A 16,784-nucleotide genomic window follows, 5' to 3' on the forward strand; every position below is an offset into this window, starting at 1 on the left:
GCACTCACTATACGTAACTAGTCGTTTGCAGTTATTAGTGACAAAGTAAGGTTTTATTGCTATTAGCTCTCCTGGCTTAGTAGTGAAAGGAAAGAAAGAGAGTGTAATGCATAAGAAAGGAGACTTAAGCTTCTTAAGTTTAAATGAACTTATATTTGCATTTGTCAAAATTATCCACCCCTCGGAAGTTAGTGATACTGCTCAGTTGTATTAAGTTTGCTGGGGAGTGTCTTGAGCTGTTATTGGCAGTTGCAATGTGGGGTGTGGGAGGGCTGCAGGCTTTTCTCCAATACCTGATGCAGACATACCAGGCTAACAAACGGTTAGAAAATACATTCGTTAACCTGAGTTGCCAGTGCAGTGTACTAAATGTGAAAACCTGTGATATCTCATCAGTGTCCACTTTTTAAAATAGAGCTCAACAGAGTCCCTTTGAAAAGTGCTTCTGCTGTGTCAGTGCTCCAGTGTTCAGGCCGTAACATCTAGGTGTTTTTTTAATTTTGATTTAAAAATATGCAGTCCCGTAGTTCATTTCAGTCTACTAAGTTAAAATAATTCAGATAAATTACTTAAAAATAAGGTTTACTAGCACTTCTTATAATTACTCTGGTTCTTGAGTCAGTATTCTGCTTAAAAATTTTTTAAATGTTACATACTGTGAGAATCATATAGAACAAGGCATCTGACCATACTAAAATAAAAATGGTAAGTGTTATGAATTGATTTATTCTTACAGGTTTACAGAACTTTATGTGGAAGAATTGAGAAATGAAGGAGACTTGCAGGTTCTTATCATGGATTATCTGAGAGGCTTGAATGTGAACAAAAATACAGTGCAAGGAATTGTGAAGTAAGTTGGTTGTAATCTCTTTAAATCCTTGATGGAATAAGTCACAAAAAAAACCCCAACATGTAACTGTAGCCTGTGGTTGGACTGTTTTAGGGAAACATTGTAATGTTCCCCACAAAGCAGCTTACGTAGCCTTAGGAAATGGGAGAGGGTAGCCACCCATCCTCTTCATTCTGAAGGTGTCTGGACTTGGTGGGAGGAGAATTACTTTTTCTTATTCAGAATTGCTTTTTTCATAGCACCAGTTATAAAGCACTGTTGTTGCAGACCTCTTTCCCATCTGAGACTGAAATGGTTCAGTTTTGTAGATCACACCAATGGAAGTTCTGTGTGTTTTTCAAGTTACCTTTCTTTCCCCTAGTTTAAGGTGTGCTATCTGACTGCGTTGACCTGAAGAGCTGTTACATGTTTTAGAATACTTGAAGTCTATAGTCATTCTCTGTATTTCAGCCTCTCTCAGAAATACAGTTCTAAAATATTCTGTTGCTTTGCTTCACTAACTATACAGATGGCAGAGTTTGGCATGGCTTTCCTGACCTGCAGCTTTTAGGGAAAAGTGACAATTGGAGATAAGCTTCAAGTGTTCATACTTGGGGTTTAATTCCTTAGAGCAATGGTTTGATCAGTAACAGCACTGTGGAACTGGTTTCACTCTTTTCTTTTTTCTTTTTTTTTTCCCCAGCTTTTATTTGTCTGTGAGAAAGGAAGCAGAGGCAAAGCTGGTGGATGGAACCGGCCACAGACCTCACTACAGTCTCCGTACGCTTTGCAGGGCATTGAGATTTGCAGCGTCTAATCCATGCAGCAGCATACCACGCTCACTCTATGAGGTGATTACCTACGTTGGGGTTTGTTTCAGTGCGTATTCACTACAAAGACTGTTTGGGTAAAGGATAATTTTCTTTTCTAAGTTCAGCATTGAACAGGAATGATTGTTTAATCTCTGTGGGGTTTTTTTCCCTAATGATTTTTCATTTTATTACTGAAAATGACTTCCCCTCTTAGGGCTTCTGTTTGAGTTTCCTGACGCAGCTTGACAGAGGCTCTCACCCAGTGGTTCAGAAGCTAATTTGCCAGCATATAGTCTCTGGCAACATCAAAAGCCTTCTGAAGCAGGTAGGTAACTAAGGCTATATAGAGCTGGTTAGTATTCACAGTTGAATTTATACTGAGTGGCCCTCTGCCTTTTTTTCTATGCTTCATTCTCACAGTCCTGTTTCTCACACTATAAATATAAGAACTAAAAAAAAAATTAGTATTGTCCCTTCATAATTTTTTACTTCAGCTTGAAATGCCCATGTTAGGTAGTTTATTTGTTAATTTGAAATAATATGGTTGTCTGAATCATTACAGCATTGTGGAGTGTGGGCAGCTTAATGCACTGACTCCAACTATAAAGCTTTCAGACTTTTGAGGAGCTTTCACAGGCTTTTTATTTTTAGACTGCGAATGCAGAACATGTGGATACAAAGTGAACATCTGTGCTTTGTCTCTAATGAGAAAGGAAGAATCTCACTGGTGCTGGGAGCCCAGCATGAGTTTACAAGGAAGAGTGGGCAGGTGGGATGGGCAAGTCAGTTTTAAGAGAGGTATTTGTTTCAGAATAAACCCCTTTGTATTAGAAAATATGTATGAATATAAAAAGATAAAAGCCAGTTTCCTGCTTGGAAGTGTACTTCAAAATTCAGTGCTTGGACCCTTGAGACGTTTTTGTCTTCGTGGCATTGGCAAAGATTCCTGCTTCGTGACCTTGAAATAATCTAGTCAGGCATGTCCTGTAATTTGCATTCTGGTGACAAGGGGAGAGCACTTACTGCAGGAGCGCTCAGGGATTAATTTAAAATTACTTCTTACAGAGTATATTGCAGTGGTGTAGTAACAGTAGTTGTCTTCATTAGCGAATTGAAACTCATTTGTATAATCTGTTATGGCTGTCATGTCTCCTTAGCAAATACCAAAACCCCAGGGAGGGCAATTCATACTCGTGGAAGGATACTGGATTTCAGCTGGGGATAAAGAACCTACCGTAGATGAGACTTACGTGCTAACCCCTTCAGTTAAGCTTAATCTGAAAGACATTGCCAGAGTTGCGTCTGCAGGGTAAGTCTATTTCAACTTTTCCATTAAAAAGCTAAGTTAAAGATGTTTGTTTGAGCCTTGAATGGTGCCTGTCTAGCTGTTCTTGTTTGCCATGAGTAATGTCCATTTTCATTCTACTTTACTGTAAACTTTTCATTATACAATGACTTGAATTTATACGTGTATTTCTTGTCTCCTGAAACTATCTTGCTGCCATACTTAGTTTTATTTAAATGATAATCTAGACATTTGCAGTCAGAATAGCCTGTGTGTTTCACACTGCCATGTAAAGTTTCATGGGTAGCAGTTAGTACTTGGGGATAAGTTACAGACATTCCCCTTCTAGTGTATGATCTTGGATACTTCAAGTGAGTTAAACAGCGATACTTTGGTAGTGTAATAATACTGATACCTCGTGTATGAGAAAGATAAAACTTGTGCTTCTAAACCATTATTTTGGTTACCCCTTACAGGACTCATCCAGTACTGATTCAAGGAGAGACTTCTGTTGGTAAAACCAGTTTAATTCGCTGGTTGGCTGCTGCTACTGGGAATCATTGTGTAAGGATCAACAATCATGAGCATACTGACATCCAGGAATATATTGGCTGTTACACGTCGGACGCCTCTGGGAAGTTGGTATTCAAGGAAGGTGAGTGGGCATATTTACTCCAAATTCCTGTCCACTGCTTTTTTCTTCTTTTCTGCTTAACTTACCTGTTTTATTGCAATGGAGAGATGACCTGTCATGAAGTTAGTAGTTGCATATTAATGACAATCACTTCTGTGAATTTCAGTGAATTCTTAAGGGTTTGTTTGTCTTATCAAAATTGTCCTGTTGGACGTAAAGAAAAGAATTCAACAACTTTAAAAAATACTGCTGCTTCTATCTTTGGATTAGTATTTAATCTGAGTAAAAACTGGTTGCTAAAAGTATCTGAATGCATGCTCCTATTACATTTAATTGGTAAGATTTTTAACTAGAACTTACTTTGTTCCCTCCAAGGCATTCTCATAGATGCAATGCGAAAGGGTTACTGGATTGTTCTAGATGAACTGAATTTGGCTCCCACGGATGTTCTGGAGGCTCTCAACCGTTTGTTAGATGATAACAGGGAGTTGTTTATTACTGAGACCCAGGAAGTTGTAAAAGCTCACCCTCGCTTCATGCTGTTTGCTACACAGAATCCCCCAGGACTCTATGGTGGCAGAAAGGTATGTATCCTCTCTTCTTTTGAGTAGCTATGGCTCTGGGGGATGAATCTCTCTCATTCATAGAAATGTGATGTGAAAACTGTTGGGTAGCACAGAATTAACATGAGATTCTCAAGAGGTAGAGATGAGGTGGCGCTGGAGTAACTTTAAGTACAGTTGGGTTCTATTTAGGTTAGCTGCTTGTTTTGCAGATACCAAACTTGTAATTCATTTTGAGTAGTTGAGATTTAAGTGTTTACTGAACCAGAGTTCATGTGTATTATATTTGACTTGGCATTTCTTGCTCAAGAGCACTGGAAGAGATTTGACTGAGGCTACTGATATCCACTTCGATGGTTTTGGCTGGAATGGTTAATTTTCTTCCTAGTGACTGGTATGGGGCTGTGTTTTGGATTTGTGACCAAATCAGTGTTGATTACACAGGGATGTCTTAGTTATTGCTGAGCAGTGCTTACGCAGAGTCACCCCATCAGCGAGTAATCTGGGGGTGCACAAGAAGCTGGGAGGGGACACAGCTGGGACAGCTGACCCCAGTTCACCAAAGGGGTATCCCAGACGATACGATGTCATGCTCAGCAATAAAACCTGGGGGAAGAAGGAGGAAGAGGGAAGTTTGGTGTTCGTTTCCCTAAATAACTTGTGCATGATGAAACCCTGATTTCCTGGAAATGGCTGAATACCCACCTGCTGATGGGAAGTAGTGAATGAATTCCTAATTTTGCCTTTTTTGCGCATGCAGCTTTTTCTTGACCTATTAAACTGCCTTTATCTCAACCCATGAATTTTCTCACTTGTGTCCCTCCAATTCTGTCCACCATTGTAGGGGGAGTGAGCGAGTGGTTGTTTGGTGCTTAACTGCCTACCACTGTTAAAACCCCACACACCTTAAAGCTCTTGTCCTCATCCAGGCTGTCTCTTATGCTTTTTTTTTCCCCAGTGCTTATATGTGCTACTTGTATGTGCTAATTTGTATGCTATGGTACTATCCATATTTCCTTTGGATGTGTAGGGGAAGAGATGTAACGTGATCAAGTATGTTCTCATATTTTAGGTGTTGTCCAGAGCCTTCAGAAATCGTTTTGTGGAACTGCATTTTGACGAACTGCCAAGTGCTGAACTGGAAACCATCCTGCATAAGAGATGCAGTTTGCCACCTTCTTATTGCAGCAAGCTCGTCAAAGTCATGCTAGACCTGCAAGTATGAGAGTCTTTCTTGTTTTTGTAGAAGGCATGCAAACATATTTCAGTACAAAGTAATAGAAATTCCTTTGCAGGGCAGAGGTGTGGCTAGCTGGTAGGTATCTGCATACCTAAAGCATAGTTGGTGGAAGAGAACCCACCCAAGTACTTAGGTCAGCAGTTAAGATAGAGACTCGAGAAGGTGATGTCATATTTTAGTGAAAGGTGGCAGCAAAAACATTAATAACCAAAGACTTTGGGATTTTATGTGTAAAACAATCCCTTCCTCTGGATCCAAGATACAGTACTAGATTTGTAGCTGTCTTTGGATCGTGCTAAATTTGGTATTATTTTTAAGCAGTAATTTTGGATGTGTTCTGATTCTCCTGTGTAGCTGAGACTATGTTGCATTGAAAAGCAATTGCAGCAGCACAAACCAGAGCACATTTCAAAGTGCTAACATCCATTTTGGTGTAGAACCTAATTTTTTTCTTGGATTTTGGTTTATTCCAGGTACCTATTTTCTTCTTAGTTATCTTTATTTATTAGGATGTATATTATTTTGTTCTTGGCACCTATCAAATACCTGCTTAAAGGTAACTTGAGTTTGGGAGTCATGAGTCTACTAGACTATTTTTCTTCATACAGTTTGTTTGAAGAAGTGTCGCATCAGAGAGCTCTGATTAGCTTTGCTCTTAAGTATGCGGACAGGTTCATGGAAAAAAACAGCTCACGTTTTGTTCTTGTGACAGTCTTACCGCAGAGGCTCGACAGTGTTTGCTGGGAAGCATGGGTTCATTACCCTGCGGGATCTGTTTCGCTGGGCTGAAAGGTACAGATTGGCCGAACAGCTGGAGAAGGAGTATGACTGGCTTCAGCACTTAGCAAATGATGGTGAGCCCTGCCACCTCAGGTTTTTACAGTGTCTGTGGAATTGCTTTCTAACCCTAGTTCTTAAGTATAAATTTTTGTTCTGGATTAACCAGATTGTAATTGCTTGTTTTCTTCCTCTGTTGTACAGGTTTTATGCTTCTGGCAGGCAGAGTCAGGAAACAGGAGGAAGTGGATGTTATTCAGAGTGTCCTTGAAAAACACTTCAAGAAAAAACTACATCCTGAGTCTCTCTTCTCAGGGGAAAGTGTCAAAAAGCTGCTGGGTGAGTTTCCTAGAAGGACCACGCTTGTAGTTCTCTAGTTGTGACCACGCCTGATGGATTGCTTTGTGTTGTGCAGCTAAATCCTCCTCGCAGATGTCGGTGATGGACAGAGATTTTAGCCATATTGTCTGGACTCAAGGGATGAGGAGACTTGCTGTTTTGGTGGGACGAGCCCTGGAGTTTGGTGAACCAGTACTGCTGGTGGGAGACACTGGGTAACCCTGCTTTTTATGATGCCGTTCTTCGTAGTGCTGCACCAGCCACTGTGTCAGGCACAAAGTGATTGTGTGGGCTTCAGCGCTTCTTTGATCTGGGACATGTGAGCCTCTGTCATGGCAGACTTGCAACTGCTGCTTTTCAGCTCTCTTTTGAGAGGAAGCGTTTGCATCTCTTTCAGAACAAGTCTGATGGGATTATCTGCATTATGTATAACTACATGGAAATGATATAGGAAGTAGTAGAATTGACATGAGCTGACTTCTGTCCCTACCTTTCACAAGGTGTCTGGTAGAATCTTACTGTGCCTCACTGGAGAGGCTGATTTTGAGGAATTGTGACATTTTTTCTGTTTGAAAGCACATTTGCTTTACATGTCCTAAGAGCTTACATATAGCCTTGTTACTATGTCTCCCTCCCTGCCACTGCCTCGTATGCTGTAAAGGAAGTCGTGGAAGTAGATGCTGTCTGCTCTTGTCCTGGTTACAAATTTGGAGAGTAAATTTTTATAGGAGGGAAGGGAGAAAAAAGGCAAGAAAACGGAGAATTAAAATTACGTAGGTAATAAATGAGAACTCTAGGTACTCAGCAGTTTATTCCCTCAAATTTAGGCTTGGTCTAGACACATGGCAGCTCCAGTTTAGTGAAAAGTTTAAGCTAGTTGAGTACCTATAGGGGCAGGCTGAAATAAATTTGACTTTGAACCTGCAGAAATTCATCAATGCAGATACCGATTTAAATTTAATTAAAGGCATCTTGTGCAAGTCAGCAACAGTTGGCGTGCCAAAAACGGCTTCGCTTCGCATACATTTCTTTCAAGGAAAGGAGCAGAAGGAAATTTGCATGCTGGGCCTTTGCCTCATAGCTCTTCAATGAAAATATGAATCCTGTCCAAAGTGAGCTGGGTTTATTTTTTATTCTTCCCTTTCAATTAAATTACTCTGTTGCAGGTGTGGTAAAACTACCATTTGTCAGATCTTTGCAGCATTAACAAATCAGAGGCTATACTCAGTGAATTGCCACTTGCATATGGAGACTTCAGACTTCCTGGGAGGGCTGCGACCAGTCAGACAGAGGTCGAAAGACCAGGTTTGTCTTGAATTGATAGAAGTTTGGATAGTGTGACCATGGAAGCAGAATGTAGCAATTATTAATGACTCTTCACTTCATTTTCCATTCCTTAGGAGGAATCTGATGGTTCTAGACTCTTCGAGTGGTGTGATGGACCTCTTGTTTTAGCAATGAAAGAGGAGGGATTTTTTCTCCTTGATGAGATTTCTTTAGCTGATGATTCTGTACTAGAGCGACTTAACAGGTATGTCTTAGCTATGTTGGTATTAAGTATTCTCGATGTGTCTGTTCATTATACAAACGTGACCAAGGTAAATCTAGCTTCTTTTAGGCAAGTTTATATCCTGGCTTGGGAGAGCTGCTCTCTTAATCATATAGTTCTTGCTGAAAGAATGCATGACCCAAATAACTCTACCTTCTTCATGTTTCACCTTCTGTGCCAGATTGCTTTGCTTTTCTAATCGTCATCCATCTGACAGGTGCTAGTTTTACTCATAGTAATTCACTGACAATTTTTGCTGTTTGAAATTCTACTTACAGCTAAGGGGGGAAGACAGTAAGGTAAGACAAGATGAAACTGCCTTGTCTTGCCTAAATTTTGATGTCTTAACTTACCTGGAAAAATAAAATGTGCTTCAGTATTAAAGCAGATATATGTTTGTTTGATGTGTGTTGGTACACTGATTATGTTTGAATGCTTTGGTTAGTGCAATTACTTTCCATTTGGCTTTATAGTACTGCTACAGACTGACCTGGAATCAAATTGTTGTATTTGTTTCATGGACAAAAATAAGATAATAGGATTTGCTTTATTCAGTAGCTCATGTCCTTGGATAAAGAAATTAAGAACATAAACCCTAGTTTAGTTGAAACAGTTTATACAATATCTAAATACAGTTTATAGCATTAGTCAAATTGGAAAATAAATTTACAGCTAGAATCGTAGAACACCAGGTTGGAAGGGACTTCAAGGATCATCTGATCCAACCTTTCTTGGCAAAAGCACGGTCTGTGCAAGACGGCCCTGCACCCTGTCCAGCTGAGCGTTAAGTGCCCAATGTTGGGGAATCCATCACTTCCCTGGGGAGATATTCAATGGATGTTTCTTCTCATCGTGAAAAATTCTCCTCATGTGTCCAATCAAAGTCTCCCCATGAGTAATTTATTTGTACCAATTACCCCTTGTCATTTCCATGTGACTTTCTGTAAAGTGGGTCTCCATTGTCTTTGTAGCCACCCTTGAAGTGCTGGAACATGGTGATAGGGTCTCCCCTAAGCCTTCTTTTCTCAGCATTGCACAGACCCAGTTCTCATCACTTCTTCTCATCTGGCAGGCTTCCCAGTCCCCTTTGACCTTCTTGGTGCCCTTTCTCTGGACTCTCTCCAGCCTGTCCACTTCTGTTTTGCGTAGCAGGGACCAAAGCTGAACACAGTATTCCAGGTGTGGCCTGACAAGTGCTGAGTAGAGTGGGATAATGACTTTTTGTCTCTGCTGGTGATGCCCTTGTCGATATACCAGCATCCTGTTGGCCTTCTTTGCCACAGCAGCACCCTGTTCACTCATACTGAGCTTATTGTCCAACCAGGACCCCTAAGTTACTTTCCACAGAGCTGCTTCACATCCAGGTAGATCCCAGCACAGGCTGGGGTTCTGTACTCCTGGATTATGTTTTCCCAGGTGTAAGATCGTACCCTTGTCCTTGTTTAACTTCATAAAATTCTTAGTAACATAAAGTTAGCCCACTCTTGCAGCCTATCCAGGTCTTCCTACAGGGTGGCTGTCCCTTCTGAAGTGTCCACATCCCTACTCAGCTTGGTATCATGGGCAAAATTCATCAGGGTACACTTGATCCCATCATCCAGGTCCCTTACGAAGATGTTAAACAGCATTGGGTCTGATACTGACCTCTGGTGGACCCCACTTGTGGCAGGTTGCCAGCTTGATAAGAAGCTGTTTACCACCACCCTCTGGGTGCAGCATGCAGCCAGTTGCCCATCCGTCGCACGAGCCGCTTCTCTAGACCATAACTTACCGGTTTCTCTAGGAGGAGGCTGTGGGAAACCGTACCCAAAAGCTTTGAAGAAATCCAGGTAGAAAATGTCCACTGCTCACCCCACGTCAACTGAGCAAGTTACTTTGTTGTAGGTGATCAGTTTTGTTAAGCACAAAGTGCCCATGGTGAATTCATTCTAGCTTTTCCCAGACACGTGGCTTCATTTGACTTGGGATAGCCTCAGGAGGATTCATTCCATGACTTTCCAGTGACTGAAGTAAGACTGATGGGCCTATAATTTGCTGGATCCTGCTTTTAAGCTCCTCTTGTAGATGTGGGTGACACTGGCCTTTTTCCAGTCTTCTGGGATGTCCCCCGATCTCCACGACTTCCCAAAAATTATGGAGAACATCAACCAGCTTTCTAAATGCTCTCAGGTGGATATTGTCTGGGCCCATCATTTTGTAAGGGTCAGGCTCCTGTAATAGTTCATGTAGCAACTCTTCCTTCACTGACAGTGGGTCTCTGTGTCAACCAAGATTTTTGTTCCCAAGGTCTGCAGGCCAACAGTGCTGATCTTGACCCAGAGACCTTCGATAGGGCTTCCACAATTCCTGTAGTTGACTTCGGTGCATTCAAGGCTCTCTTTAACAGAGCGCACAAGTTCTCCTCCTCTTCTTCCTTCCCTGTGTTTACAAAACAATCTATAACCATCCATCGTGATCCTCCAGTCATGTGAGTTGTCCAACAGTGTTTCAGTTGTTCTTAGAACTTTCACACCTCTAGTTTACCATCTGCAACATTAGTATTTTCAGCCTGTCAGTGAGCTCTTGAAAATGATGCATCTTATCAAACACCAGAAACAAAACCTAGTTATTTCCCTCTGTGTGTGTAAACATTCATAAAATAGAGATTTCATTTAATTGTCTGCTTGCAGCAGTATCCCTCATTTCAGTCATTCAGTCTAGAGCACAAGTCCTATGAGGAGCAGCTGAGGGAACTGGGATGGTTTAACCTGGAGAAGAGGAGGCTCAGGGGAGACCTTATCACTCTCTACAGCTACCTGAAAGGAGGTTGCTGAGAGGTGGGGGTTGGTCTCTTCTCCCAAGTGATAGGACAAGGGGAAACTGCCTCAAGTTGCACCATTGGAGGTTCAGATTGTATATTAGGGAAAATTCCTTCACTGAAAGGGTTGCCAGGCATTGCAACGCACTGCCCAGGGAGGTAGAGCTATTTATATTACATATATATACCTGTAGGTATTTAAAAGATGTGTAGATGTGGTGCTTAGGGACACGGTTTAGTGGTGGATCTGGCAGTGCTGGATTTAAGATTGGATTCAGTGATCTTAAAAGTCTTTTCCAACCTAAATGATTCTATGATTACCCATTACATTGAGATGATTAGCAACCATTTTTTTCACGATATCAAAACCCTCTCTGTTAGAAGCTGGGTCTTTTTTTTTTATTGTATCATTGCAGTTATTTCATAAAGTTCAGTTAACCTCTTTGTTTTGACATCGATACTAAGCAGTGTCTTCATAAACACGTAACAGCTCAAACTTTTACAGATTTTAGTGTACCCGAAAGTACAGCTGATGAAACAATCAAAACCTAAAAAAAATATGCTAGAATGTTTCTCAGATGTAGAGTCTGTCAGCTTGAAAACTGGTTCTTGTGCGGATTTCTTTACCAATCTCCTATGAATGTAAATTTTGTTATTGCTTTTGTAAAGAGAGCTGAGATACGTACTTTTAGACATGTCTTTTTGACAGATCATTTGAACTGAACCTTATCAACAAGATCTGAGTGGAGTTTCCTCCTGAAGATAATCAAATGTTTTCAATTAGGGAGGATGAACAAGGTTTTTTAATACAAATTCTAGGGCAATGAAATTTTAATCAGACCAATTCATGTGATTTTCATTTTTAAGTGACTTTTTGAAGTGTGAAATGAAATGTAAATTACATTCTTTTTTTAACCATCTTTTTAGTGTTCTTGAAGCTGAAAAGACGTTGGTACTTGCAGAAAAAGGTGGACAAGATGATGAGGATAATGAGGTAGAAATGTTAGTTGCTGGAAAGAAATTTCGTATCCTTGCAACCATGAACCCAGGAGGTGACTTTGGGAAAAAGGAGGTAAATGTCAAAGCAGCTGGAAGTACAACATGTGTATCCTGGTCTTATCAGCTCTTACATGATTGGAGGTCCAGTGCAAAAATGCATCACATCAGTTCTGGCATCCAGGGCTTCTTAGTATGCATCTGCCTCATCGCTCTAAAGGAGGATTAGGATGCATCCGTTTTTCCATAATTTCTGTGTTATGCTTTTGACAATATAAGCCAATATTCTGCAGAGTGTCAAAGAAAACTTCAGGCCTCTAAGTTCTCTAGGTAGGCTTGATATGTAGAATACTTCAAGTGCAGCTCCTGAAGCGTGTAAATCCAGCTCTAACAGGAGTCTGGAGTAATGTGAAGTTGCAGAACAGATTATTGTCCCCAGAAGTGTTTGGAAAGTGACAGTTAGAGGTCATTTTATCATTCTCGGTGAATAGGAATATCACATCCCAAAGGACCCTTCTCATTGAATTAAAAAGATGTTTCTGAAGTTGGGATTTAGGTAACTTAAAGGTTTTTTTTTTAAAAAAAAAAAAAAACACACAAACCAAAACAAAACACCAAACCCACACACCCACAAAAACTTTTAAGCAGTGTTGAGAGTTAGGTCTAAAAAAAAGCTATAAGCTCTTTTACCCCAGAGAAGTTGGGTGCTCCACTTAAAGTGGTTTCTACACTACAGAACAGCTCACAGTAAAGCCATGTGTTCAAAGGGGATTCATTTCTGCATTGCATTTGTGCTGATGATTTCTGCTTGACTAATTCAGCCAGAAGAAGAGAGGAATTACAGAAAGGAGCTGTAGTTGAAGACAGTTTTCCACGTGGTAGTTTGCTTCTGTAAGCAGAGGGAGATTACATACCCATTGTTTGGTACGCGGTGTCTTGGAATGAAATGGAGCTTTGGTGCTTGCAAACCAGCTCAGTTTCTTCCCATATTCTTTTGAACTTTCTCATTTATTAGCCATTTCCTGCATTGATACCACTACTGGAAATCTTAAAATGCACATACTATCAAAATATTTTGTTAGAAGCTGGCCCTGTCAAAATTAGAAGGAAAGGTCTAGCTTGGTCACTTTATTGTTTGCAAGTACAATGGCTACAAGGCTATGGGTTAATTGCAACTGTAGGTAATATGATGTAACGTAAATTGAATTGCTGCGTTGTTCTGCTTGTTTGCAGCTTTCTCCCGCGTTGCGCAACAGATTTACAGAAATATGGTGCCCGCAAAGCAATGGGCGTGATGATTTGATACAGATTGTGAAACACAATCTTCACCCAGGGTTGTCTCTGGGTGGAATAAACCATCAAGGTGGGTGTTTCTCTGTGTTGGTATTTAAACATTGTTAAGGAAAAAAGTGAGTTTGGAGGCTGCTAAACTTGGCTCAGAATTTGCACCACTGTGCCCCTTTTTCTTGTAAGTACTTGTGTCGCTGAGGAGAGTTATGAGTTATTTTGGGCTTTGTTCTTCCCCCATTGTGTATGTTATATGTCTAGCCAGATCAAGGCTGTATTTACTTCACCACCCAGGTAGTTGAATTATCCCCAGCCCTTCAGTGCCCAATCTTGGCTTCAGTGTGAGGTGTTGAAAGACCTGGCACTTCATTTTCAGCCAGCGGCTCTGCTGTTGGTATTAATCACTTGATTCTGTCTTGCCACTTGACCGTATAAAAGAATTATATCTGTTATGACAGCACAGGCATGAATTTACTCCTCAGTTATCCTTCCTGTTAGGATGTAGAGTACCCGTCACATGACTTGTGCATTACAGCTGTACCTGTTTTAATCATGCTCATTATACAGCAGTGTCATAGATGTCACCAATAAAATAATTTGATAACTCCGCTGATTTTGTTGCTCTTTTTCAGGGGCAGACGTAGCAGAGCTCATGATGGACTTCGTGGAATGGCTGACGAATCAAGAGTTTGGTCGCCAGTGCATTCTCAGTGTGCGAGATATCTTGTCATGGGTTAATTTTATGAACGTTATGGTAGAGGATGAAGAGTCAAACTCTGCCAGGGATTATAGCCTCTTCTACATTTCTCCAATGATGTCTTTTATCCATGCTGCCTGTTTGGTATACATTGATGGAATAGGATCAGGTAAGTCTTACTTGGTAGCAGAAAACATGAAGGTATATATTTGTATTAATATTTTTCAGTAGAATGCAAGCAAAATGCTTTGGATTGTGGTGGAACTCTTCTGGGAGAAGTTTTCACTTCAATTTAAAAATACCCCGTATTTCGTATTTTTTGTGTTTCAGTAGCAAGAGTTTAGATAATACAGCAAGCCTAAGTAAATTAGAGGCAGTAATAATAATATTATAAAGGCTAATATTATAAAAAAAGCCTGTGGTTTTTATGGAGTCTTCTGAGCTGTTACGGTACTTAATTACATGACCATGTACTATCCTGTCTCTCCCATCCCACAGTTCATGCTAGCCTGTATCATGTGCATAGCTTAGAATGCATCCTTGGCCACTGGCCCAGCTGATAAGTAGGAGGTATGGAAGTGAGGAAAAAGTTAAAAGCCACAAGAAATGCAGGGAAAGAAGGCCTGGGCAGACTGTGGCAAAAGATCAGGATGATAGTGATGGGATAAGAAAGGGGTTTGGAAATAAGGTGTCCTTCATTCTGTTGCTTACAGAACAATTTGTCCATGGTAAATGGAAACACTGGCAAGCAAAAACGCTAAGATGCTTTATTAAATGTAAACTTGAAGCAGAATGCTGCCCAAAAATGGCATCTGTGAAGGAATTGAGTTTCTTGGTCGTAAGATGGACGTGCCTGGTTAATGTTTGTGATGCAGACTTAACTTTTCTAATTACAGGTACAACATCCTACTCAGCTGAGACGGCTTTATTAGCTCGTGAAAAATGCCTGACATTCTTATGTGAGAAAATGAGTCAATTCCCTGAGCTGACCGATTATCAGAAGGATGAACTAAAGATTTATGACAGAACAAAGGAGAGAGAGTTTGTGTGGATGGACAACTTTATGGGGATCCACCCCTTTTTTATTCCAAGAGGCAAGAAACTTTGTGGGAGAGGGTGGATGTTTGTATTGTGGTTTTTATTCCCAACACTTCCATTATTCACTAAACCAAAGTAGGATACATTGTACATTACAGAACAATTTATAGTTTGTTCTCAAGCCTCAAAAATGCCTTTTCTGTCTCCAGCTGCATTGATGACAACTGGATCACATTTATTGAGACAACATGCCTGCTAATTGCTTTCTTTGACTTCTTAAAATTACTGATTAATGGCCTAAATTGAGTAAATTGAGTAGACTTTTTTTTTTTTTGGTGCTGATTTAGTTTTGAGTTGTAATTTTCTCTCAACTTTGCATGGTCAGAATGTCTGCTGATTTCCAGTGACTGACGTTAGAGCTCATCCTGTCCCTTGTGTAAAATGCCTGCTAATTGCTTTCTTTGACTTCTTAAAATTACTGGTTAATGGCCTAAATTGAGTAGACTTTTTTTTTTTGGTGCTGATTTAGTTTTGAGTTGTAATTTTTTCTCAACTTTGCATGGTCAGAATGTCTGCTGATTTCCAGTGACTGAAGTTACAGCTCATCCTGTCCCTTGTGTAAAGCATGGGAAGCGAGGGCTCAGGATACAGCGCTCAACAGAACAGAGACTAGTGCCCTGCCTAGCTGTAGCCTCTCAGAGGTTCGCTGCAGTTTTTGCAGAACTATTTAGTCCCTGCACTTCAGTTTCATTTGTGTTAATTTGTCACATGTGGAAGTATCAAAATACTGCTTTCTGCCCTTAGAATACAGTAATGGGAATAAAAAGGGATGAGTATGGGATTTCTAGTTCAGCTGGTTCGTTTTTAGTACATGGAACTGCGTGTTCCCGATGCTGTATTAATCATTCATCTTTGAACATTTTGGTATTCAGGGTTTGTGTTAGTCATGCATAAAATTGTACAAGGTAATGCTTTTTTGCAAATTGCTTCGTTTCCTTCTTCTAATGAGATGACAAAAGGAAGGATCTCTTTCATGCTAAGCAGGTGTCGAGATGCGCAAGATAAATTGGCGATTAACGTCTTGCATACCTGAGCGATGCTGTATTACAGAAGTTGGGGAGTGATGTTGCAGGGAGCTAAACTGACTGGATTTCGGCAGATGAGCTCTGTACTCTCTCCCTGGTCTACCTCATAAGAACAGCAAAGACGATACATGCCTAGCAGCGCTTTAATTACAGCGCTTTTCCCTCGCAGAACTGGCAGTGTATGGAGTAGGTTAATATGTTGTTCTGTATCATGACTGGACTGTATCCTTCAGTGCGCAGTTTTCAGAAGGTGTTTTTTTGCATTTTACATCCACATGTCTGAAGGGCAAGGACAGATTTATCATTTTTCAGGGATAGATCTCTAGGATGGGTCATGAGCCAGGAAGTGTCGACGTTTCGTGGCAAAATACATTGTGTGTTAATATATGCATTTTGCAAAATTCACCATAAATACAAGGAGATGGGCTGAGTCACAGCTGTGGCTCAAATAAAAAAAATGTATCTGCCTAATCTCTGATAGTACAGCTTGATCTGTAACGAGATCAGCAATTAACAGACAATGATCTTCTGCAGAAGCACACTGTCAGCAGCTCCAGCGTAAACATTCTGGCTTAATTGTTTTCTGGTTTACCTTTTCCTTGGTTTAGGCCCCGTTCTCCAGAGGAACAGCATTACAGATTATGCTCTAAATGCCGGGACCACAGCAGTGAATGCACAAAGACTGTTAAGAGCCCTGCAGCTTAACAAACCTATTTTGTTGGAGGGGTCACCAGGAGTGGGCAAGACCAGTCTAGTTGCTGCCCTGGCAAAAGCCTCAGGAAACTGTCTTGTTCGAATTAACCTGTCTGAGCAAACGGTAGAGTATTATCTTTGTAACTTAGTGTTTATGGCGGGG

The 16,784-nt window shown here is 40.7% G+C and overlaps 1 protein-coding gene across 1 annotated transcript in view; it reads left to right on the forward strand.

Annotated features, from left to right (window-relative positions):
- LOC104513853 (midasin-like) overlaps positions 1-16,745 on the forward strand; it is a gene marked incomplete at both ends in the record, with an annotated part of 40,770 nt that extends 24,025 nt beyond the window's left edge. The window contains 18 exons of the mRNA XM_010157344.1: positions 737-850; positions 2,293-2,410; positions 2,799-2,950; positions 3,403-3,581; positions 3,936-4,144; positions 5,196-5,342; positions 6,076-6,217; positions 6,345-6,479; positions 6,556-6,694; positions 7,646-7,784; positions 7,880-8,077; positions 10,093-10,224; positions 10,323-10,495; positions 11,753-11,897; positions 13,055-13,184; positions 13,741-13,974; positions 14,702-14,899; positions 16,537-16,745. Of these exons, the coding sequence (XP_010155646.1) occupies positions 737-850; positions 2,293-2,410; positions 2,799-2,950; positions 3,403-3,581; positions 3,936-4,144; positions 5,196-5,342; positions 6,076-6,217; positions 6,345-6,479; positions 6,556-6,694; positions 7,646-7,784; positions 7,880-8,077; positions 10,093-10,224; positions 10,323-10,495; positions 11,753-11,897; positions 13,055-13,184; positions 13,741-13,974; positions 14,702-14,899; positions 16,537-16,745 (2,893 nt within the window). The remainder of the gene's footprint in view (positions 1-736; positions 851-2,292; positions 2,411-2,798; positions 2,951-3,402; positions 3,582-3,935; positions 4,145-5,195; positions 5,343-6,075; positions 6,218-6,344; positions 6,480-6,555; positions 6,695-7,645; positions 7,785-7,879; positions 8,078-10,092; positions 10,225-10,322; positions 10,496-11,752; positions 11,898-13,054; positions 13,185-13,740; positions 13,975-14,701; positions 14,900-16,536) is intronic.
- Positions 16,746-16,784: the final 39 nt, after the last annotated feature.

This window comes from Eurypyga helias, unplaced genomic scaffold (assembly GCF_000690775.1).
Source record: "Eurypyga helias isolate BGI_N326 unplaced genomic scaffold, ASM69077v1 scaffold178, whole genome shotgun sequence".
Classification (NCBI taxonomy): Eukaryota; Metazoa; Chordata; class Aves; order Eurypygiformes; family Eurypygidae; genus Eurypyga; species Eurypyga helias.